The 26362-nt window shown below is 39.6% G+C and overlaps 1 protein-coding gene across 1 annotated transcript in view; it reads right to left on the bottom strand.

Moving 5' to 3' along the window:
- Positions 1–509: 509 nt before the first annotated feature.
- Positions 510–26362, bottom strand: part of cntn6 (contactin 6) — a 138882-nt gene continuing 113029 nt past the window's right edge. Inside the window, exons 13-23 of the mRNA XM_042495970.2 lie at positions 25840–25967; positions 25085–25257; positions 23542–23659; positions 20229–20387; positions 17120–17269; positions 15417–15487; positions 14771–15005; positions 14565–14680; positions 5275–5455; positions 1704–1816; positions 510–883 (exon numbers count right to left, since the gene is read on the bottom strand). Of these exons, the coding sequence (XP_042351904.2) occupies positions 608–883; positions 1704–1816; positions 5275–5455; positions 14565–14680; positions 14771–15005; positions 15417–15487; positions 17120–17269; positions 20229–20387; positions 23542–23659; positions 25085–25257; positions 25840–25967 (1720 nt within the window). The 3' untranslated portion in view covers positions 510–607. The remainder of the gene's footprint in view (positions 884–1703; positions 1817–5274; positions 5456–14564; positions 14681–14770; positions 15006–15416; positions 15488–17119; positions 17270–20228; positions 20388–23541; positions 23660–25084; positions 25258–25839; positions 25968–26362) is intronic.

The raw sequence follows: 26362 nt of genomic DNA, 5'->3' as shown, positions 1-26362 counted from the left end.
TACAGTACAGTAGTTTAAAGGAAATTTAAAGACATATGACATATATATACTGTAGCTTTAAAATAATATTGCAATATTTTAAGGCCATATCGCAATATCATTTCAAAGATGACGGCAAGTTGACTAGTTGTAAATATGTTACATGTTATCTGCAGTGAACATTTACACCAGTAAGAAATAAATTCTTGACATCCACAATTGACATTTCCACTAGCAAGCAATTACTTATATAATATCAAGAATTAACATTTTGACTAGTAAGAACTGAGTTGCAGAAATCCTTAGTTAGTATTGCTTCTTGTCCAAAATTGTTGGCTTGGAATTCTTACTTGTAAAAAAGCAGTTAGTAATAACTACAATTTAACCATAACTTCCACTGATTAAATGTTTATTGGACGTGCCATAGACATGATAGCAGTACACACACCAGAATCTAATATTAAATATCTGGCTTACAGAGACAAAGAAAAACTGAAGACACAACCTTCTGGACGGACATGACTGTATTTTGTGTCTCTTCATGCTAGGCATAAAGTGCAGTCTTATTGCAATTCATATGTGTATTCTGAAGGCCTTGTTCAAGCCTCGGTAAAGCTGATAAACAGTATCAGTCACACAGGGGATTAGTTACACAGAGTGCACCCATCCCACTGCCTCCTCTCTGCTTAATTCCAACTGCAATCATTTGCATGCCGCATAGTATTGGAAACTTACTGGACATCTTTGGTATGCGGATGGGGCCGCTGCTGGTGCCATCGCCGCCTTCGGTCAGAGCTTTGATCTCAATGAGGTAGTCCTCTCCGGAGGGGATTTGCAGCTCAACACTGGTCTTATTGGTTTCCAGTACTGTCGTTCTGCCATGCCAGTTCTGCCGATACACAACCTGGAGAGCGTGGATCCTGGGGTGAGCATTTCATTCTTCAGTCGTAACAGTCGGAAATTAAAACTTTATGACCTCTTAGCAACAGGATGCATGGCTTCATTCAACACATTACAGCGTGTGAAAAACAAATCAAATTCCCCAAAAGCAGAAGTGTGTGCAACCAAATTTTGGTTATCCAGTTGCTCTCCAGAGGAGGTAATGAATTTAAAACGCCTTGTAAGGTGGAAGGACATATTTTTAAAACATGACCTTAGATGATGTTTTTTTAATGTCAAAATGCAGCATAATGTTTTATTTCATACTTAAAAAATAAAGAAATAAAAAAAAGACGTGGCAGCAAGACCCAAATGGTGAATTTAGTTTTAAAAACATTCAAAATATGTACCAATTTTTCAACTTTTGATTCACAGTTATACTAAATTATGAACCCATTCCTGTCTACGGGCTCAAAAGAATTCACAACAGACTTATCATTAAATAAGCAGCACTGCATAAATATCTTTTTTTTGTGTGCGTGCAAAGCATTATGAAAAACAGTTTTTTTCACACAAGCATGCAAAGTGGATAAAATGTGATTCATTGTTGTTCTGGTTGAAAGAAGCTTGAATTCCTTCTGTGGCATGATGCTTTTCATTTTTATCACCTGGAACAGATCTTTTAATTTTGAAAGGCCAGACAGGGCCAATCCATAAAGTAACACTGGAGTGCTGAGGTCTATCTTTCCAGTGCGATGAGAAAGCCATTTATTGGGATGACAGCTGCCGAGGCGCTATTTGTTTCTCCAGTTCCTGACTTTCTGCTATTACTCTGACAAACTCACCTTGTATCCTGTCACCTCAGACTCATTTTCCATCGCCTTGACGTGTTCCCAATTCAGAGAGATCTTCGAGTTGGTCAGGTTCCACTCAATATTCCCTGGAGGCTGACTCGGAGCTGTAAGATAGTGTGTAATTATACAGACACAAGGTTCACAAATGAGTGCATATAGTTAACCAATGTCATCAATAGTATTTTCTAACTAACTCAGCTTAGATGTAATCTTCTGTGACCCAGCTGACGTCCAGAAAAAATGGAAAATGTACGTGCTTCAAATAAGGTAGAAATAAAAAGCACACACATATTTACTACTTTTTTTCTTTTTGTGACCTGATCAATGTAACAGGACACATTTTGGGGGGGTCTTTATTCTCTGATCAAATACTTTGGAAAAAAAGGATTAATAATCATGTTTTAGAATATTAAAAAAGACACAACAACGAAGAAAACAAAACAATTAATGTTTACGTTAATTCTCAGTTAGACTACCAACAGGTTCTGCAAGAAAAAAATTACTCAAACAGGTTCACACACTGTCCAGTTTCTTATCTGCAGATCCCTTTTTATGGAACATAAGACAAAGATACACTTTTGCACTAGTAGCCTCTCAAAATTGTATAAGGACCACCAACGTACATCAGTGGCGCTCTACATCGTGCTTTGTCTTTATTTATAGTGCTGTGCAAAAGTCTTCAGCCACCCTAAACTTTGTTATGATCATAAATATTTATTTCTCAGTAGTGTCCTTACTAAAATACAACCAGAACATACAAGAAATATGTATACAGTATTAAAAAATGCAAATCTTTGCAGGTATTTAGTGTGACTACCCTTTCCACACATGCCTTGAACTCTCTTGGGCGGACAATATGAGATTTACAGTACTAATCCTCTGGTGTATCTACACCACGTTGTATTCCAGACATGTCCAAAGCCCCAAAATTGATTGTTTGAGCTACATTTTCGTATGGTTGTATGATTCCATGTTTCACAATAAATGTTGAATTCAGTCTTGGAAACAGGTCAACTGTCTGTTGTGAACGATAAACGCAGAGATGTTCTCAATAGTTTTGATGAAATTTCAGCTCAGGTTGAAGTGTGGGAACAAGTGTTAGCGTGTAGGTGGCGACAGTAGTTAAAATGCAAATTGATATTACAAGTGTAGCTCAATTATCTGACCTGTTAGTTGGATAATAAAAAAATGGTGTATCTGAGGCTGACAGCAGGTTGAATATTATTTGTCATTTTATCTAATAAGAACAATAATAACAGAAACAAAAACACAAAAGTCCATCTTAAGCCATCATTCGTGTGTTGTATGCACATTGGAAAAGTCCCTGGCCTGTCTTTATTCCTCCTCTCCGTACTGGCAGTGAAGCAACCCGTTCCTCGAGGGACAACCTACAGACAACTACCAGGAGAATGCAATAATCTTCTTCCTGGTCGTCGTGTGAAGGTTTATTGTCAGCGCCAACACAACCCACATGCCTCTGCCAGGATGTGGCTCAGTAAAGAAACGCTGCCCAGAGGAACACAAGGTGGTGATTTTGTACATAAAAATGGAAAATATGCACTTTATCGGATTTACTCTGACTGCTTTATGCTTTTTTGCGGAGATGAAAAGGACCGGATTTCGAGCCCTGTCTCTTTCATTAGTCACATTAGGAAGGTCACAGTTTTAGAAATGTTAGAAATTCTTCCAGCAGAACCCAAACACTTATTTTTATTAGAATGGACACCAACCAAACATTGTGCATTTTTTCTGATTATCTAAAATGACTAATTAAAAAAAACCCATTCATGATTCATTCAACTTTTTCAAATATATTAAGAGTGAATTCCATTCCCACAATATTCAAAAGCCGTTTCTACACTGCAAGGCTTTTAAAGGAGCTTTGTACAACATCCAACATCAACCTCGCACTCTCACTACCAGAATCAGCCTCGAAACATCCATAATTTGTGTGTATCAGCTGTAAAAGTTCCTTTGATGTTATTAAACAGCCTAAAGTCCCCGAAATATTACAGAGGACATGACCTTAATGGTATCTACGGCCCTGGCGTCATGGCCACCACAGACAGCAGAAATGATGACAGTGACTAATAACTCATCCACCATACTGTACATTCAGTATGGCATGTGATTCTTGCATTTAAGTGTGTAGGATTTAGGGGATAGATTGGAAAACTGGAATATGATCTAGATAAGTATGTTTTCTTTAGTGTGAAATAACCTGAAAATAATAATTGTTGTGCTATTGTTACCTCCCAATGAGCTTTTTATATCTATCTAGGTAGAGGGTCCATGTCTACAGTGTGCCATTTTGCACATTCGGGTTTCTACAGCAGCCCGGAAAGGACAATCCAAATACTGGATTTAGATGGGGCCATATATATTTTTGCGCTGACTTGTTTGCAATGAAAGCATCAGAAAAAACAGATTTGTTTAAATATGAAACTGCTTTTTTCAGTGTTTTTGCCGCTCCCTCTCCAGTTGGCTCACAGTAAAAACCTTCTTAACATCTGGATCAGAGATAAGGTGAGCACACATAGGTTATCAAAGAAAAAGATGAGCACATGTTAGCAGGTGCTGGGCAAACAGCCCATGATGTGCCAGACAGTGTAGGACAGGGTCTTCAATGTTTTTTAGGCCAAGGAACCCTTAGCTGAAAGAGAGACAAACCAGGGACCCCCAACTGCTTATATTGTACAAAACTGTGATGCATATTAATCTGTGCGTATGGAGGTTAACAGTCTCAGGCCTGACCTGTATTTGCTTTTCATGGATGGAGGAAACTGTCTAAAATATACGTTGTTATTAATGGCAAAATATGTTGGATTAAGGTAAATGGGTATTTTAGGACATATTTTAATTCTTAAACAGAAAAAAAAAATCAGAAAATTATCAATAATTAGTTGACCCCCGCTGCAGTATATGCGTAAATGTATATGTAAAAAATCTCCTGAACAATGAACACAGATGGAAATCGACCCCAGAGAAGTTTCAGCTAGCTGCAATCTGTAGTCCTCACCACTACATGCCACTAAATCCCCCTAAATCTTACACAATGACCCAGCAATTGGCAAGTAATTAGTGCAAAGTACAAGAAAATTACCTGAAAATTAGCAAAATAACCCTCAAAAAATAAACAAACAAAGAAATAACCTGAAAAAAAGAAACTGCTTAAATATTATCCTTATTCTGTCAAAATAATTTTATATATACAATTATAATAATTATAAATAGTTTGCAAGATTTTTTTCCTTTACGCTTTAATAAGAATAATTTTTCTAAATCTACTAATATTCTTGAAATTTGCAGAACATTTCTTGCCAAGTTGCTCATTGCCTTTTTCCCCATGTTTTTGAAAGAAATCACACCAGTTTTCTCAGGGTTCAAAAGTTTAAATACATGTGAAAGGGGTCTGAATGCATCACAAGAAAAGTAATGTTAAACCAGGTTTCAAAGGGTCAAAAACTGTACATTTGAACCTACTGTGGGATGTGACTGAGGTAAAAAGGCGAAGCAGAAAATTAAATAATGCACATTATTTTTATCTTATGTGTGGACTCACGTGGTTTCTTGGTGGTGATGTTAAAAGCAGAGCTGCAGGGTCCGAGTCCAGCGCTGTTTTGGGCTCTGACTGAGATCAGATAGACTGTGCTGCCCTTCAAGCCAGAGAGCAGAGCTGTGGTGTCGATAACTCTCACTGTCTCCGCTTCACTCTGCTGAGATCCTCTCTCCCAAAAGAGAACCTGGACCAAAGATACGAGGGTTAACATAGACCTCCAGCTATATCCTCTATCTTTGCCTTTTTCCATTTTTAAAGTGTTTAGACATCTGTGAAGCCTTGGAGTCAAACCATATTTATTTTGCCAATTTCCTATTGAGAGTATCACAATTTGTTTTAAAAAAGTATTACAGAGTATTTAATTCATTAAACTAAAAAAAGCAAACATTTTGGGTAAGGCTTTAATATGCTGAAACTGTGATTCCATAGGAGCTAACTCTAAAGGAGAAGGGGAGAAAATCAGTTCCCTTCTATATCAGTTCAGCCACTGTAGCTCCCGAGGCAGTCCAACCCACATTTTTTAACTACCGAGTGATACTGTATCTGACAATCAGCAATACCAGAGGACTGGGGAGTGAGGAGTACAAGGATAAGGAGCTTGTCAGAATCTGTATTCATAGGGAGATCATTTATGACCCCAACACGAGACAGGAAAAACCAGACAGGAAAATGTCAAACAGATGGTTTGAGAGGAGGTACTTATTCAATTGACTGCACACAGGTTTCCAGGAATCTTGCTTGGGAAAGGCAGATTAGCGACAGGGCCTGGAGTTGCTGATAACAGATGCATCTAGGGTGTTTTTCTTTTTTTAACGCTAGCAGTTTAATTATAGCAGTTTTACCGACACTTAGGGGAAAAAAAACTGAAATACCTGAGAGGAAGAAGTTTAGAGTTTTTAACATCATCTCTGCTAAGAAACTAAACACACACTCAGAGAGGGATGAAAGAGAGGGATCTGAGGAGCCTTAAGCTGTCTTGCTGCATCTTAAAGTCTTACAGAGACAGTGGCAGGAAAGTGCATCATACAGGCAGTGTTTGAACAATGCCAATGTTTGTGTGTGGGAAGCACAGATATTTAATAATGTTTTTATATAGCCAGCTTCAATCCTGACGCCAAAAGGCAACTTTCACATCCACATGATGCGCCCTTGGACGGCATCAACTGAGAATGCAGCCAGACAGAACCTATTGCAGCACCTGCCACGTCAGCCTGATGCGTGGATGGGCACTGTCAGTGGAGAAAGAGGGCGGGTGGAACCTGTCATGTGTGCATAATACGCCACAGAACGGTGTCAGGTTGAAACACTGCTGCTAACGACGTAATATAAGGAGTGCGAAGGTCTTTGTACGGTGGGCGTGCTGGTGGGAGGGGCAGTGGATGGTCCAACTTACTCTGGACTTTCGTGCCGGAGTCTGGTGTTTGCTTCCTGTCTGAATGTGATTTTTATTTTCTCTACACTTTGTCATCAGCCTCCTTCCCCTAATCCTAACCAGCATTTTTATATCCTTTTCTAAACCTGAAAATACAAAATCCAAAGAGAGCAGATAAAACCACTGATTAATTCACTCAGAGGAAAGCCGTTAACGTTAAAATGCCTGGCCTGACTTAATCACTGTAGAAATCTCGTTTTACCTCCAAAAGTTATCACCTCATTTGATAATTTACTACAACATTTAGGGCATCAGGTCCACATTAGCACCTCTGTCCTGCTCTATAATGTTATTTGCTTTTGGAAAGGCTACACATGATAACTCTGCCAAACTAATCAGGTAGTCTCTCTACTCAAATTCTTTTCTCATGTAAAAGTGAAATATTTACCTCGAAGATGCAAATGATAAAGAAAATAATTAGTCTGTGTTTTTGAGCCATAAATTTGTATCATTGCCAATAGAATGAAATAATATTCATATTACATTTCTTTTTCTGTAGTTTTACATTTTCTTATAGCAGACAAGGTACTGTAATGCTAGAACAATGCTGAGCCTTAATGTCTTTGTTTTCAACATGAATCATCAGCTGGTGAGATCACTTATTTGTGAAGCTTTTAAAGGTTTCTCACTTTCATATGAGTCAGACGAATACATTAAAATGTAATCAAATCTGCCAGAGACAGTTGTCATTTCATCGAAAAACAGAGTCACTGGCTGTAAATCAGAAGCCTACCTTTGTCTATATCTAACTGAAATCAAGAACCCTTTGTTTCAGAGATTACCACACATTTTAGTGACAAACGTGTCGCCATATCACTGTAAAATGTACTATGTAAGGGTAAACATTTTACTTTTAAACCAGTCCAAGTCTCTGTCATTGACGATGACTATATGATATAATGATTTATTTGATGCTATTAAAAAAGGGCATGATGTCATGATTGATAGCTGTATCGGTATAGTCGCCATCTTTGGCAAGAACTTGATACAGTGGAGAACACTACTACGCAGACTCTGGCTCTGAATTACGTCACCTGCACAAGATGGCATTGGGCGCATATTTTGGCGTTATTTTTGTACAGTGGGAGGCAGTGCAGGGTCTCCAACATTAAGGACATTACTGTCAACTAGCTTGTTTCTTGCTAGTCAGTGTGATTTGCAGTGTGTTTGTGGAAATATTTTGGTCCCCAGACTTTGCTTCTGAGTGAGTGCTCTTCCCTGTCAGGTTACTCTTTGGTAAATGCTGCAGCGAACCCGATGAAACGGCACAAAGGAAGAGAAACTCTGTACCGTAAGGCTCTGAGAGAACATTATCTTCTTTCCTCTGCTTAGAAGTGGTGAACGACGCAGTCTCTGGCTTTCCTTTGATATCTATATTCGGCAAAGAAATTGTTGCACATTGCCGAGCCATCATAAGTGCCATTAGCTTGTTTACTATATTACACAAATCCCCCTGTCAAACTGAATGTCCCGTTGTTCAAACTTTGTGGGCCTGTCCTGCAGAGGAGTCCTGAGTTAGAGGAGTTTAGCAAGCTGCATTATTTTAGTTTATCTTGTGCTTATATGGTGAATACAACAAAATAAAGTCGCAATTGATATAACCACATTAAAGCGACACACAGAAAACCTGGGGCCATGAAGTGTTTGTGTTGTTGTCCAGGCAGATAATGAAGCTGCCATGTTTAGTTTGCTGTGTGATAGATCTGATGGACTGGGACAGGGCAGGGTAATTTTGCCTTGGGGCCCTCTAACAGGTTAATCCTGCCATGCTCAGAGACTTTTATAGTGGTATATACTGTAGTTTAATGGTGAAGCAGACAGCTTCAAAAGTTTGTTGTTCAAAGTGTTGATAGTTTGAGTTTTGCTGAGGTATTTTCTACTTTTTCAGGCTGCAACACTTTCAGCTGTATTTAGGTGTTGTGCATTCAGTCAGTGAAGACGTATCCAAGTGCTCCAGCTATTTTTGTTCCTGTAGGTGAAGACGGGCTATGAGCCACAAGGTTGGGTGAAGTGGGAGATAAATTGAAGGGTGTGGTGATGAGTCATCCTCTCAGCCAGTCACGTTATGTCTCTCATACCTTTCAAACAGCTGATCCTGTCAAAATGACATATCAAGACAATGCCACTGTGGTGGTGCAGGTAAGACATGACTGCAGGGCACCTCAAATCTGAAGTTAAAGTGTGTTTCTTATAATTTTTTTTGTCTGCTATAGTGTGGTTTAGATGTATCTTCAGCAATAGCCAGTCCTAACTTGAATGTGTATTTGTCATCTTCTAACACATCAAACATTTTAGAGGACACTTCACTGAAACCAAAGGCACTGCTACCGATGCCTAACTGGTATTTGTTGGTCGCCATGCATGGAGAGCCCTTTGGGGCCTGATGTACCCTGCTGGGACAGACAGGCGGAGGCATTCGAGAGCTCTCCAGGGTCTCTGCTCCACAGCTGACTGCTGAGAGGATTTTATCACTTCAGACTGCAGTATTGTTTTCTACTTCCAGACCTGTGTCTTTATTCGTCCCTTTATTGATCCTGATTTAATAAAGACATACAGGTTTTTTAGTGAGCACCTGATTTACAGCGAACAAAAACTTTTATACCAAAAGGAAGGTATATCCATTAAGAGAAAAAAAACCCAACAAAGCAAAAACATCTGTTTGATACAATACACCCACACAATGTGACATCTTTTATCCCAGTATGAAAACATATTTAGAAAGCATGGGTCCTGGTGACTTGACTCTAAATGATCACCCAGAGAAAAAAAGCATGTGCAGCTGCCTCTAGAAAGGGATCACTTCTTCATTTCCAACACTAAAGGCTTCCCATAAAATACATTTTGGCAAAGTGCTGTGTTCTGGCATTGTATGAACAGGACATTATGAATGGGCCATGCTCTCTAGTTTAATTCTCCCCCTCCCTCCTTGGCTGGATTGACAGTCTCACTATGGCATCTTATGAGGCTGTGGGTGTCCTCCTATAGGACATTCAGGGGCAACTACCGGAGGAGGTTATTTCTGGGGTTCGTCCAGAGGGCAAGAGATACAAAAGTTTTGTACTGCAGTTATTTTCTGAGACTCGGAAAAAGCAGGTGCACAAAACCTTTTCAAGCACTATCTAATAAGCCACCATGGCACAGTTTTACTGTGAGGAGCTACTGGAACTAGTCCAATCAAGTTTGGATTTACCCCAATAAACTTAAACACATCTGTTTTCATGCGTCAGTGATACCCTGGCTGCTTACCTTTCATCGAATAACCTATATGAGTAACAGGTAACCATATGGCCATTCTGTAGCCTCTCACATCTTTTAACTGCGTGTTGATACATTACAGTCACTTACGTCTTCTTCTAAATAGATATCATCATTCTAATAGCTCAGCACAGGGTGTTGCTTATGCTAATGTTGCTCCATATCTGCTGGATGTGGAAATAACAGTATGTGAACAAGCTTGTCATATGAGCTAAAAAACATGATAACATGTCACCTTTATGTTTACAGCTTGTTTCCACTGTCCCCTAAGTGGCAATCAGTTATTGCCAGCATACTAGCATGCCAGCTACAAACAGATATCTGCAAATGAATGCAGAATATGTATGCCACAGGACAGGATTTTGGTATTGGAGGCATTCTGATTTCCGTTTGTTGTCTGTTTGTAGTCTGATCAATCAAATTTGAGTGGACAGGTTAACAGTGAGAGCAGAGATTAAAAGAGGCGGGATTGCCAAAATGCCATCTTGGAACCCATTGGCTTTAGTCTGATGACAATTTAATGCCTTTACACCAGCTTCCGGAGGCATTTCTTTTTTTCTGCTGATTGTGCACTCCATTGTCGTGAACCTGATAGGCCTTGATGGAATTTCTTCAAATTTGCCACAAATGTCCACTCAGACATATGGACGAACTGATTTGATTTTGGTGGTCAACTGTAAGAGTCACCAGACAGATTTCCATTAACCCTAAAATGACGTAAATTGTAATTGCTATGGTTATAACTTAAAAATTGATATTGTAATAATGATTAAACTTCCCACAAATGTCTAATGGAACAAAATGTTCCATTATATATATATCTGACAGCCTGGACAGACATGGATGTAAACTACAACTCAAGTGGTTGGCAGGTTTTTTCATTTATCTGCATTTATATGACCAGCACACAGAGGAGAAAGTCTCGGCCAAAATATCCACTATCCTTTATCCAGATATCCACTGGCTACGCTGGAACCCCAAAAATATTGGACATGTTCCCAGGCACTAAAGCTGGCCAATAGGTTTGAAAATTTTAGCGGGTTTAAGTGTCAGTGCACCTGATGCCCATTCCCCTGACAGCTAGAAAGGAACTAATCTACTGGAGGGATGAAGAAGTTTTAGTTTCAGGAACATTTTTGGGATATGTGGGAAAACTGCCCTTGTGGGAAACAAAACTGTATATGTGGCTACTCCAGCTGCAGCTTTAGCTACTCGCTTATAGTGAAGAAACTAAGGCAAACACACAGCTAGTTTAGAAAAGAGAAGCGTCAGTGAGACTTTTTTTTTTTAATAAACCAAGACAGCTGCAGCTAATATTTTAACTTTTTGATGAAGCACTATTTTCAAATTTTAAAGGAAAAAAAGGGCATTATGATGCAGTGGCATGACATATTCTGTTGCTCTGATTGGTTATCAGTTTATCTATCTATGGCCACTGATAATGCTCCTTGGAAATCAAAAATAAACTGAGAAGTTTTACACAAATATCCATTTGAGAATTGGTTTCATGACGGCAGGCTAGTTAGGATTAGCTCAGGGCTAACAATTCATCATGAGAAAGGCCCTGTAGCTGTTCTCATCTAAAAGCATGTGTGTTTTTCACAGATATGCGACCTATAAAAACTGTACAGTAAATATCAGAATAATCACATGACTCTCAAACAAGTACTGACTTCATTCATAACGTAAACTAAATCATTCCTTGAAATTGTGTGTTCTCTCCCATTAAAGTCATGCGACATCTTCTGTCTGTTTTAATGTTGAACTCTTCGTATAAGCGTTAAAAAGTGGTGAAATTCTGGAACAAAATACCTCAATAATGATTAAATGAGTCACTTTCTAAAATCAGACTCAGCATTTGTTCATCCAGAATACAATATTTGATTACCTTGTAGTTTGCAGTTGCTGTATCACTTTAGTTAGAAACCAAAGTGAAACATAACTGACTGTAGCAGACTTATACCATATACTTGTTGGCATCATGCCCAGCCTCTGCAACTTTAAATGTGGCATTGAAACATGATGTGAGAGGCAATTTAAGCTAAGATTAGATACATTAGAAAATGTCACAAAAATCCAGTGGACTTGTTTATGAAAAGTTTGTTATTGTGAGAATTTAAATTAATATCTGCCCAGATGTTTTTGACACTTTTGTCAGATGAAGCTGGGGCTGCAAAAATAGAATTTATGAATATAATTCCTACAGTGAGATAAGGCGTGTTGGCGTTTTTCAAGATAAAGATATACAAAAAAAAGAGTAATTGTCAACATTTAAAGGTCTAGTATGTGGGAATTAAAGGGATTTATTTGCAGAAATGGAATATAATAAGTGTAAGTAAGTTTCTAATCAACAAAAATAAGAATGATTTTGTTTTCATTACCTTAGAAAGAGCTGTTTTATATCTATGGAGGCAAGCGGTTCCTTGTTCACTAAGTCCACCATGTTGCAAAGCCACGTTTCTACAAGCTGCAACCTCTAAGGCTGTTTACATGTTTACAGCCTGATACAAAAACAGTTTTGAGCTCTACAGCTCATTTCAACATTAATGACAACTGTACAGTGGTAAATTAATATATAAAACACCAGCGGACATTTATGCTGCTGCTTTGAATGACAGGCCATCTGCAAATAGTGTCCTCTGCTTCTCAGTCAGATCCACCCATCACTCCTCCCCACCTTTAGCTTCCCACCCAAGTATGGTCACCTCAAGCTCCAAAAAATCCAAAGCAGCAATGGCTGTAACACCAAACTGATGGCACCAAGAATGGAGTGCACAAACCAGTAAATAATGTCACAGGAGCTATGTCTGCATTTTTGTGTCGGCCATTGTAGTTAGCAGTCTCTCTGCAATAAGCAGCATCGAGAGAACACAGATTGCTTTAATCAGTGTTTTTACAAGTTTAAATAACCAGGTCCAATTGTTTTTCAGAAGAAGAGACCTCTGCTGATAACTTTGCTCCCAGTAAAAACATCCTGAATGTCTGGATCTCGAGTTCGCAGAGGAAAAAGGTGATCACACACTAGCAGGTGCTAGGCTACTAGCCCATCTGTGACAAGCTGAACAGCATTGGAAAAACATTCAATATGTTTGCATGATGTTAGAAAAAGGCAAATTATTGTGTTAGTCTGTCTAAAATTGGGCGTTTAAAACATATGTGCACACATTAATCCAACTAAAATTGTGCTAAATCGAATTTCTCAAAGTCGGATTAACACACCTATAATAATGTGGTTGGGGGTTCATTTAATCTTTCACGTTTACACCTCAACCTGACCTGAAGTCCCTGCGCCGGGCTTTAAACCGGAAGTCAAACAGCATAAGTCTGTAGAACAAATCCAGGAAAAACAAAAGAAGAAGAAGAAGAAGAAGAAGAAGAAGAAGAAGAAGAAGGTAAGGAAACAAGACAAGACAATAGTAAAAGGGTAGAGTATGTACGAAATGTACAGTGCTGAGAAGTAATTCATGCTGCCACCATTCGATACGCAACCTGTTTGCCACTTGCTAACTTGTTTGGTATGTGACGTAATAGATCAACCGAAAGACGGCCCAACAGCAACTAGCTGAAAGGGGTTCAGACACACTTCCGTCAATAAATTGATTCTCCCTCAGTGCTTGTCAACTGGGACAACGACAGTAGTCAAATTAAATGGTCTAACTGAGCTCGATAGCTCCACTAAACTGCGCATGAAAACATAATAACTGATTTGTAACGTAGAAGTACTTTATTGAGTGCTTTTACCAGTTTTAAACACTGAGTCTGTTTGTGTAGAAGAACAACAGACCTCTGTAGATAATTTGGCTCTTGGTAAAAACCTCCTAAACAAAGTACACTGATGGAATTCTAACCAGGAGTTCATGCTTGGCACATGAAAGAAATCGCATTCTGTGGTCCTCACCACAAGATGCCACTAAATCCTACTCACTGCTCCTTTAAAAGTTGTAAAATTGACTGTAAATTGGTATTGTTAAGGAGCTGTATATTTTTATATTGGAGCAAAAATTTGTAAAATCAGTATCCTTATTTCAGCATGAATATTCCAGCAAGCATCAGTCTCAGCTCAGTGAAACAGCTCTGTCAAGCTCCAACACTTCAGCATGGTGCTTCAGACCCCTGATACATAACAATGTGTGCACCAAACACTGCCAGTGACCTCAAAGCTTCCCAGCAGAGGTCAAGCCACCTGGGCATACCCTACCGTATAATGTTTGGGGTTTAGGAGAGAATGTTATTTTTATCTCAGTTCTCCACAGTCAAATCCCAGGAGAGTGTTTGTTGTACAGGATAGTGATGTATGATGTTCACACTTTCTTTTATTTATTTATTATCGTGAACACAAGCTTTCAGACAGCCTTGGTATTGAGGTCTCTGGGAGAGTGGAACAGCTGCCAACAGACCTCTTCATCCCCTAGATTAGCCTGTGAAAAATCGTCCGCTTCAACACATGCAGTATTTCAATGTCAGAATATTTCCACGTTATCGCCACCGGTGGTTCCATTCAAATGAATGCCGGCTTATTGTACTGCCAGTCATTCTGGGATTAATGTCTGCTCCTCGTTTGAATATTCCTTGTGGCACTATTATTTCAACTTTTCTTTTTTCCTACCTCGTATGCAATGATCTTCTCGCTGTTGGCCCCAGGGGGAATGGGTTCCCAGTACACCTCAATCTCAGAGGATGACACAGCGCGGGCCCAAACTCTTGATGGCGCCTCAGAGGGCTCTAAATAGGACAGATCATGAATTATACATGTTTGCAATTAAGAGAAGATTTCTTAAATTGGCGTTTTGGGGTGTTTCCATGTGAACAGACCTTCTTCTGCAGAAAAGACTCTGACAACGTGGCTGAACGGCCCCTCTCCCATGCTGTTGTAGACTCCCACTTTCACTTCAAACTGGGAGAGAGGTGCGTTGCTGTCGTTTCTGTAAATATATCTCGATGCATCAGGTGATGCCAGCACTGTTTGGATCCAGGTGTTGCTGCCAAGCGGGCGGAAAGCCACGACATAGCCAAAGTCCTCACCGCTCTGCTGTTCCTCTGGAACTGGCTGAGATAGGGACAGAGGAGTTACGCCTTTGGCCCAAACAACTGTGAGCAGAAATTAAATGAGGGAGTTGTAATAAAAGTAGAGTAGAAATGGTGTTTTATGTCTAACAAACTATTGAGCAAATGTACCGATACAGCATCTTTCTGCACTTTGAACTATGTCCAAAAATGTAAAAGTGTCACCCAATTCTAGATTTACACAAACGAAATTTGCCCTAGCTCTGTGATTTGATTTACACAACAGGGAGAGTCAGCAGCCAGCAAATCAGAAAAGCTCTGTCTTTAATTAAAAGCCGTTCCACTAAAGCCAGGCCACAGTCGACACACTAACTCTGCCAGGACTCCATTCTCGTCAAAAGATTCAGCTCTGTCACAATGAATGCCCACTCAAAAATGCCCGTGATCCTCTTACCTCCCACATGATGACAAGTTCTCCTCGAGCTCCTCCGCCACCGCTCACATTAACTGGTGCAACCTTGGGAACTAAACAGGCACAAAGGAAACTTAATCATCCCTCTGTTTGGACTGTTATGTCTCAGGCAGGTGCGGAGGATTCTGTTTAAACCACGCAGCTTTGAATGAAGCGCTAACAGTCACTCCGGAGAGCTTCTAATTTACACAAAACAGGTTAATCACACAGCGGAGGAATTTGGGCGTTGTTGACAGTGGTATTACCGCTCGTGTAAGGTGATGCTAATAGCTGAGCGCCGTATGTCAGCCCCATGTTTGAGGCACAACGGGAGGCATGTTCCCAGCGGGGTGGAATTACCCAGCTCAAAATAGACACTTTCATGTCCTCATGTGCGGATAGGTCACAATTTTTTTCGTATTAATTAATAATGCTCCAGAGTGCTGACACATACAAGCTTTACATTGATACTCAGGTGGGGTTGTATGGGGATCTTATACAAAGTGAGAAAATTAGATTCAGTAGATGTACGTCATCACTCCTTTTTGGAGAAGCAGGCTTCAGCATAAAAGCAGTGTACTGCTGTGGAGGGGTCAAAAACAAAATGGGTTTCTAAAACTAAAAAGGTCCAAAAAAAAGTAATGGTATCTTGTTGCCTTTTATGCAGACGTGACAGGTTATGTCCGGTTGCATTTGCAAGTGATGTCATCCGTGCACCTATTATGCAGACGCGGCAGGTGCAGTCTGGCCGTCTGCCGACATATAATAACACCACGACCGGTTCTGTCCGGCAGGATTCTCATCTGACGCCACCCAGCACATTTCAGGCAGACATGAAAGGTGGCCTTTTTTGTGATCTTACACCAAAAGCACTGTCAAATAGTTGGTATTCGGAGTGAGAATGGGCCGGTCAAACATTGGTTTCCAAATAAAAAATTATTATTTCACTCTCTTCGAGGTCAGACTCCATTGAGATAAACAGTGATTTAACACTGCTGAACACAGGAACAGCTGCTTTACCACTGCCTTGAATAGCTTTATTGTTCCTGTTGTTGTGTGACATTGGCGTTTAAAAGAGTTAGTTTGGATTCACCAAAAACACAAACTGACTAACTGACAAAACCAGCAGCAGACCAGCAGCTCCCATGTTCAACAAGCTAAAAGTACTGCTTTTTTATTGGAGCCTGGTGGCTTTAATGAAAGCGAAAGTGAAATTGAAGCTGTTAACAGCTATTCTGTTGGAATGGGCTAACTGTTGCATAGGTAAAGCACTGAAAATACTGTCAATATACTGTACATTTAAACTAATATTGATATTTTATGGTGGGACTTTTTGGGGTCGGTAATATATGTTTTTCTACCCTTCCAGAGCAGACCCCCATCCTCCCACATTGCTTGGCTTCCTTGATGGACTCCAGCCTGCTTCTCCAAACTGAGGGCATTCCTATTAACATCTACTCTTTGTAATAGACTGACTGTGGATAAGTACCTCATACAACCCCACATCCAAAAATCCGAACTATCCCTTTAAATGTTTAAAAGTTTTCCACTTGTTTTGCACGTGACTGAGTAATCAAAGTATTGGCATGAAAACACATTTGAAATAAGCAACATCACAGGGAGCACTGAAGGAAACAGTCAAATTACATTTTCCAAGTGGGGCTGATTAATTTGTTATGAAGAGAAACAACAAATTGAGAGGTTACCTGCTGCTTTGGTTCGAATCTGTTTTGATGGCGTGCTGGGTTCTCCAACGCCAACACTGTTGATTGCCACCACCCTGAATTCATAATCCACCCAGGGGTTCAAATCTTTTACTGTTGCATGCATCATCTGTCCAGGCACAGAATCAGGAACTAGGATTAAAGAATTTAGAATTGAGATGTGTTTTTTTCTTTCTTTTTTAATGTTTGACTGAGGCACATTTCACACAGTATTTTCTGTCCAACAAATATCAAAACATTTCACAAAGCAGTGATGGTACATCAGAATGAAATGGTGACATCTGCAAACCTTTTAATATTAGTCCAATTATAATACGTGCAGGACTAGATGCATTGTGAAATTATTTGAGTGCTGCACAGCAATGCCTGCATGCCATAATGCAATTTTACACATAAATGCAATTAATAAATAGCATTAAGAAGCTGTCAGAAGATGCTGCCTCAGTTAACGCAGCTGACATTATTGACATCAACATCTTCCAGCTTGTTATGTTTTAAATCAGCGTCTCACAGATAAAACTGTAATTTTAAATGAACCAGGGTTGAGGTTATAGAAGGGTGAAATTAATTTAGATCCGATGAAAAAAAAGGCTTTTCCCTTAATCAGGCTGTAATGATTATTCCTGACAAATGTTCTGCTAAGTAGCATGGAGTATAGGGAATATGAGGAGAAGGCTGATATCTTTATATATTCTCAAACTGACTTTTTAAAACTTTAAAGGAGTACACAGACAAACAAAAGAAAAAGAATAACCAGGACTATCACAGGAAAAGGTTAGAATTATAGAGGCAGCTAACAAGCTGTAATTCAGGCCTCTAATGCCATTCACCCGTAACAAAGAATAGAGATACAAATGTGTCTAATACTTCGTTCATCCCCTTTTATATTATAAATACCTTTCATAATAACACAGCAGCACCACTTACTACAGTCTAAGTTGAAAAGCCTCTTTGACATGGTGTCTAAAAAATTGAATATGATTAGTATGACAAAGCTAGGATTTACTGCAGGGCTGTTGTAGTGGATTGCTTTAGTTAAATCAAAATACTTGATTGTGTCTGCAATTCAGTCCGTGTTAAGTCTTTTACCGATGACTGTCCGCTGTTATTACAGTGATTTCTGTGTTGACCCCAGGACTGCTGGTCCTAATGACTGTTATTGTAGCTAATGACGAGCCAAATAAACGTAAACATATGTTTTTTAGTTTGCTTTTTTTTTGGTATGCAGCAGGTTTTGTTTATTTTCCAAGGGTTGGTCATGGGGGGCATAGGTTTTCTCCTAATTGCACACATACACCTATTAGCCAAAACATTAAAACCACTGACAGGTGAAGTGAATATCATTGATTATTCCATTACAATACTATGTTCTGTTGGGAAACCTTGGGTCCTGGCATTCATGTGGATGCCACTTGATGTGTTCCACCCATACAAACACCATTGTGGACCAAGTACTCCCACCTCTTAGCAAAGGCACTCCCTGTTGGCACTGGCCCACCCATCAGGAAAATGCACAATGCCAAACTGCAAAAACTCGTCGGGAATGGCCCAAGGAACGTGTCAAAAAGCTCAAGGCATCGACCCAAATCCCCAAATCCCAAAATGATTGAGCATCTGTTGGATGTGCTGGTACCTCAGAGGTACTCCCGATCCACAGTGAGGACTCTGACCTGTGGAGGCATGGACACAGGACCTTTAGGGGTGTCCTGTGGTGTATGGCACCAAGACGTTGGCAGCAGATTTTTTGAGTCCCGTGGGTTATGAGGTGGAGTACCAGCAGATCCCACAGATGCTCAGTCAGACTGGGTTTAGGGAAATTTGGAGGTCAGGTAGAAGCCTTGAGCTCGCCATCACGTTCCTCAGGCCATTCCCAAGCAGCTGTTATGGTGTGACATGGTGAGTGGTTCTGCTGAGGAAGGTCATTGCTATCTCCATGGGGGGCGGGCACTTGGTCTGTAACAGTGTTTGGGTGGGTGGAGCGTGTCAGGTGCCTCCACATGAACGCCAGGGTCCAAGTTTCCCCAGCAGAACATTGCACTGTAACAAGATGATGAATGACATCCACTTCACCAGCCAGCCTTTTTTATGTTTTGGCTGCTCGGTGTACTGTAGCTATTTTAACAAGAGATTGACGGAAAACTGGCAACAAGTTTCTCAACCCATTTGACCACATAGGGTGGGAGCCTGCCCATTGATTTGAAAGCTCCTTATTCTGCAACCCCAATAGTCAGAAAAATGTCCCATCGGACCAAAAGCCCATTTGTCCAACAGCCTGTTATCCCAAAACACCCATTGCTCTGAAAATACATTTACAATACAATACAATACAAAAATACAATTGCTCTCCAAAAAAGATCCTCTGACCTTACCAGATGTCACTGTTTTTTTTCATATATGCAGGGCACGACTCATCCTGCTCTACCTCTCATTGACCACTAAGTTTGCTTTAGCAAGAGAAGTGAGATTGATTAGGATAACAATATCAGATTAAGCCAAAGGCAGAGAAAAACGGTCAAGCTTTTACCATAGTAGGAGGAAAAATATTGGGGCTGACTGATTACAGGCCTTGAATCTTTCTAACAACAGAAAGAGTGTCTGTTTTTGGAGTAACGGTCCCTCAGACCAACTGGTGCCTTTTTTTTAGGACAACTGAAAGGGCTATCAAACAAATGGCCTTTTGGCTCAAATGGGACATTTTTCGAACTTTTTTGAAATAATGGGCCATTGGAACAATGGTATGGTATGTTTCTACCCTCTAGTATGGCCCAAAGGACAATCCTGAAGTAAGGGATTCTTGGGATCAAAATGTTTGCTTATGTTTGCTTAAAAGATAATATTAAGTCATGCATTATTATTGGATTATTTCAACTCTTAGATATTAGAAATCACCTAAAATAATCCTGTATTGGTTAATTCTATCAATTTCTCCTTATATTGCTTATGCCTTTTGACCACTTACAAAATAGAAATTATCTACATCTCAGAGAGACTGAAGTCTCTTATAACCACAGACTCACATATAACAGTGTAATTCCTCAGCACTGACATACATTGATCGATAAAAAGTGTTTGGATGTGGTGCAGCTATTACCTGTTCTCACAGTCTGCCAGCCTATAGAGAAGGCAGTCCTGGCCTGCACCATGTACATGGTAACAGGACTGTGGTTGTCAGGTCCGGAGCCCCAGGACAGATGTACAGTGGTGTCAGTAATGCCACTCACCACCAGGCCCTCCGGGGCACCAGGAGGTCCTGCAACATCAGAAACAAGGACAGATATTAACCACAATGCACAACTGCAGCCAAATTGAATGAAATCACTTCTGGTAAGCATGGCAAACTCTGGGCCCACCACAGGTATTAAGTGATTCATAACTCAGCTAACAAGCTCTGTTCAGGGCTAGTGGAGATGTAATAGATTCTATCGGCCCAGTCTAATCAATACATTTAATAACGCAATTCACTTGGGTTAGACCATCTACTGTAGCCGTTTACTTATATATAAGGCCAGTGAGTTTCGGTTCAGTTAAAGAGCAACTAAAATTAGTATAAAATATCCCCATCCCTGATTTGTGATAACATCATTGCACTCCTAGTCATGAACAAAGATCTATATTTTTTTGCTATGAAAGAAATCACGTTCAGGTGAATCTTGTCAAGTTGGAGGAACTATTTCTTGCCTAGAGACATATGTGCCTTCACCCAAAGAGCCCGGTTGCCCAAACTAGCAATCCAATAAGTGAGAAATTGTTATGAAGCAATAACACAAGATCATTAATGACCAGGGATTTGTAAAAAAAAATGTGGCAATTTTTAATTGGGATCTCACTGAAATTATAAAATGCAGCAACATGAGATCAAACAAGAGACTGGGACTTGGGTAACTGACATGAGATTTCCCGCTAAGCCCACAAATCTGTAAAAGTAGCACTGAGCCCTCAGCGGGACTACCTGCTGCTAGAAAAAGATCACTGGGTATCAGCAATGCTTCGTTCCAGGTCGTGCATACAGAAACACACCATCAGTATGTAAAAGCTGCTGAAGTCATGCTTTGCCAATCTGAACCTCCCAGACAATAGCATTATTTTCCTCTCAATTTGGTTATCCATTTCAATCATGGCTGACTGTCCGTGATTGGCTCAGCAGTTTACAGTGAAAAGGACCAGGCCAACAGTGTGACTGGCTGAGAACATGAAAACAAATCAACATCCCTCCAATTATTTATTCCGTGACCTTTTTGGAGCATATTGTAGTGCACTGTGCCACAATAAATGAAAGCAGCATTTGCTCTAGTGTATGGGAGTTTTCTTTGCTCACACAATCCTCAGCTTTCAGGACTTGTCTTTGTGAACACAAGTGTTAATACTCCTTTTCTCTCTAGTATTAATACACCAGTACCAGCTCTGCTTTCATGCTTTCTCTTATTGATCACGTTTACTACGGTCATTCTGCTGTTCTCTGCAACTTACCATGAAAATAAATGTTGTCATGTTACAGCCTTGAGGCACTTTTTGTAGGGGGGATGAAAAATTTAACTTGTATCTCCTAAATGTCAATTTTTTCCCCCCGGTATCAAAAATGGTACTGATTATTGCTATTTCAAGATATATCAAAGTCAGAAATGCCAGTACTGGCAACACCTGAACATACAGACCTTTCATTCCTGTTGCTAGGTCAGCAGCTTTGGTTCCTGTTTCCTTCCTGTCAGCTACTGCATTTAAAACCATTCAAATGGGATATACCAATGTGTTCATTTAAAATGTTGAATGAAAGATCTATATCTTCTTCAAACTCCTACAGGTTACAGCTATCATTATTACTCATTCCCCTGCATGAAAGGATTACTATAGAGGCCTACTGGGCACAGGTCCAAGGGCCCCCTAACCTTTTACCTGCAAAATACCACTTACATTAACACATTTTGAGGAGACTCAAAATAACCACAAAGAAACACAAGATGACACACAGATGAGACATAAAATGACCTCAAAGCGACAGGAAACGACCAAAGAAAGGACAAAAAAAATCACAAGGAATCAAAAATGACTACAAAGAGAGGAAAAACAAAAAAAAAGAAGAAGAAAAATCCCCACAAAGTTGTACCCCTCCACCAAAATGCAACTGGTTCTGTTCTGATATCTTCAACTAATACTGTATAAACCTTTCAGAGAATTTCAACCAAATATAAATTGAACCCAAAAAGTTTGGTTCTCAGTTAGAAGCAAAAACAGCAGGTTTTCTTTAACCCTAAGTGTGAACTGTGATGACATCAGTGGGCTTGTCACATTTTGACTGAGAGGATAGAGAAGTCAAGTAAGAAATCATCAGAAAAAAAGGTTGTGCAGAGGTCTTTGCTAATAGCTGGTCCATGCATGTTTTTTTGGGCTAAAAACAATTATCTGCATTAACAGAACATTGTGCATGTATCCCCCCCAAAAAAGAATGAAAATAAATAATGTTTACCATAACAAAATAAAAAAGGTAAAATAATAATAATAATAATAATAATAATAATAATAATAATAATAATAATAATAATAATAATAATAATAATGATAATAATAATAATAACAAAAAAACAGTTAATAATAGTTATTATTATTATAATAAATATAGTTTTCTGGACATTTTTCCCTTTTTTAATGATTGATTTTTAGTTATTTTAATGTGGAATCATTTCTCTCTCTTTCTCTCCCTTTTTCTTTTCCTAATTTCTTGCAAATTGCAGGAGATTTCATGCCAAGTTGCTCTTTGCCTTTTTAGCTATGTTTAAATGCTGTGAAGGACATCTGAATGAGCACAAGAAAACTGATATCGAACCAGAGGGTTAAGGACAGATTTCATCATACTCATCAGTAACTGCCAAACTAGAGAAAAGCTAACTATCCAAAATGCTGCATCAAAAATCATGTAGGAACCTTAAATGACATGAATCATCAACCTCAAAACAGGTGTATAAAGTCCCTTAAGATACCTGTGTCTTATTATCAAAGATGTACATGGTGCACATGGTGTTTAATTTGTTAAAAAAAACTTCCTTCAAAAAGAGTTTTTGCTCTTGTGTGAAGCCGGTCACTGATCTTACTGATCACCCCGAAGCTTTCAGAGTAACTAACGTGTCTCTAATTAAGGTAGGTATGATGATCACCGAGCCCAGGGGTTGAAAAATAATCATTAATTTAAAAATGTTCACGGTTGTCAATCTAAAAGTCTCTTAAATCTGTTTTTCTCTGAATCTCTGAAAACTGACATCTTGGTGATACAGCTCTTATCTGACAGCAGTGAGATGTGTGTGTGTGTCACAATCTTAAGAAACACACCACAAAAAAAAAAAACAAGAATTTGAAATCTCCATAGAGAGTCCTACAAAATGACAAGCCCTGTAAGAAAGGAGTAAGAGGCATACCTCTGACAATTAAGTCTGCTGCCGCTGAGACAGTGTCAACTTCAGTGTGTACCATACACACATACTTCCCAGAATGCTTCAGCTGAATGTTCCTCACCATCAGGTCACCTGCAAATCCCTGAAGACGAAGACACAGCTGTAAAAAAAACTATTGCAGAGGAAGAAAAACAGCAAAAGTAGCAAAGTCAAAGTCAAAAAAGGAGTATGAAAAATCCTCAGAACACATTAAATTTCTTTCTCAGTCATACAAAGTAAATCCTCCACAAAAGAATCTTGGAAGATTTCACCACAGTATGGTTAGAAAAAAAGACGACATGACAGTGTAGCAAAACAAATTAATTCAGCTTTAAATTGTGAGGAAGGCTACACAAAATGACTTGTTTTGAAACTGTTTTTTTTTTGTTTTCTTTGGATCAGTGTTTACCCTTACAGCTCAGATGAATGGCTCTAGCAGGACTTGTTGTTGCTGCTTTTTGCTGTACTGTCTTGCACGCACGCATATATACACACACACACAAAACTTTTTTCCAGCAAAATACAGAAATCAGTCCCTTTGTGTGAAAAGAGAAAGGCAAGCTAAACAGCTGTTGTGATTATGTTCACTGTGGAAATGTCAGTGCTGCACAGAGACTCGAGTGGGCCTGCTGTGCTCGATCAGAGGGAGCATAAATCTCATAATTACAAACATTTAGACTCCTTTGTTCGGGGAGAAATTGATTGATTTGCTCATACAGTGAGATCACCTCTGGTATGGAGGAATGTCATCCCTGTTTACAGGTTTTCCCCTAAGACACAACACACAGTAACACTTGCAGGCTCTCTGAATTAAATATACACACAAAATGGTGGCTAATACTGTAAAGGTGATACCAAAACAACAATTCCCTTGGTGCTTTTAAGCTGTGGCACCTTCTAGGGAGGACCAGAGGAGGCCATGACCACCCTGAAACAATTGCAGACCATCCCACTGACACCCCCGCTGTGACCCATGATGTCACTGTTCTTAAAAGATCTGCACATTGCCAGTTTACACAGTGACAGAGGGGGGTGCATTTTCCAAAACATTACACACTGGAGCCGGGTTTCGAAAGTTTACGTTTTTCAGGCCACTTTCTCCATCACTAGGTGTCACGGTTCACTGTGTCTTTCAGCTCAGCTGTCTTTTCCACCAGTAGAGACTGAGCTCTATTGGTGTGTGCTGTGCACTACATACCATGAGTTTAATAGAAAGAAGAACGCCTGCTTCTATTACGGTATTGACAAGCATACCTTTGGGATTGGGATAGGTGTCGTTATCACTGAATAGCCAAAGTGGGTCTCCTGGTATTACAAAGCCTGTTATTTAATACACATATTTTGAATCAAGGTTTTGATAACGAATTAGATGGTTGAGAAGCATATTCCTATTACAGACAAAAAGTGGAAAGAATCTCAGGAGCTTGAATATCAGTTCCAGCTTAAAAAGTGATGTAGGTCAAATCCCTGGCACTGATTTTCTTACCCAAAATCCCAAAGAACAAGTGTTCATCCATCTTATACATACCCCTCCAATCATCTCAAAGTGCTCCTGCCTGCTGAAATCAATGGCTTTCCCACTGAAGAACCACTTGAAGATGGGACTCAGGGACGAATCACTGGACACCTCGCATGGCAGCACAAGACTCTGTCCCACAGTGGCGTCCAAACTCAAGGGGGGCACTATGATCCTAGTTGGCTCTGCAGCATTTTGGGAGAAAAAAGCGAGAATTATTTGTTACTGTATGCAGCACTGTATCTCTATAAAATCCAGCAAAATGAAGAAGGTAATAAAGCTTAATTTGCCCAGAACAATGCGACAGATTCTGCTCTATCAGTGTAATTAAGTGACCTTAAATAACTTCACTTAGGAAGCAAATGCCTCCCATAACTCAGTAATGAATAATTAAGCACACTGCAATCACACTGTCAACTAGAAAGAAAAAAAAGAACTCTCCCTCTCTATAATCATCATTATTTAAAAACCCAAATCCAAAAATGCTACAGCGGCTCTTTTTAAATTAAATGTTAGTGACAAAATATTCCTCACTCACAGCAGTAGACGGTGGTGGTTTGCCTCACTCCGCTACATGAACAATAACTCACAGCTGACAAAACCACGGATGACTTATACGTCTGTCAAACCGGCGGGAACATAAAACTGCTATATATTTCATTATCAATTTCATGCTTGAGCTAGAATTTTTTTCCCTTAACAAAAGTTTAAATCCTTGGCTTGAAAGGTACAGTAGAGAAAACCTAGGGAGAAAAAAAAAGCAATACCTTTCACCACCAGTGTCCCAGTGCTGCTGGATGTTCCAAAATTGTTTCTGGCCAAACACGTGTATCTGCCTCCATCAGATTTGGAGATGTTGGTGATACGTAGAGTCCCATCCTGCATGATGGTCTGTCTGAGGAGAGGGACAAAAACTGAAACAGAGTCCTCTCATTTGGTTATCAATTCATTAGCTGTTAATTGAATGAAAAGTGATGATAAGAATCAAATTAGAAACTACTCCTGCCTGAGATATGGTATCAGTTCTCTATTCATCGCCTTTTGAACTTTTTTCCCCCCCATTTATTTCATTTTGAATGACGCCTTCAGAATCTATTCCAAAAGTCTATTTGCACGCCTCAGAAGATAACAATTATCTTAGCTGGAGCAGAACAGATTTGCTTTAGGGTCAGCACAGTATTGACAGCACAATAGCTTAAATGCACATATTAATAGGATACACAACAGGCCACCAGGGCCGGGCAGGACGGCGATAGGCAGAGGAGAGCAGCTCTGGGGAGAGGCAATTTG

This window comes from Plectropomus leopardus, chromosome 2 (genome assembly GCF_026936395.1).
Source record: "Plectropomus leopardus strain MGB_pleo_1.0 chromosome 2, ASM2693639v1, whole genome shotgun sequence".
Lineage (NCBI taxonomy): Eukaryota > Metazoa > Chordata > Actinopteri > Perciformes > Serranidae > Plectropomus > Plectropomus leopardus.
Note: the sequence above shows the minus strand (reverse complement) of the source record. Positions and strands in the feature narration are given on the sequence as shown.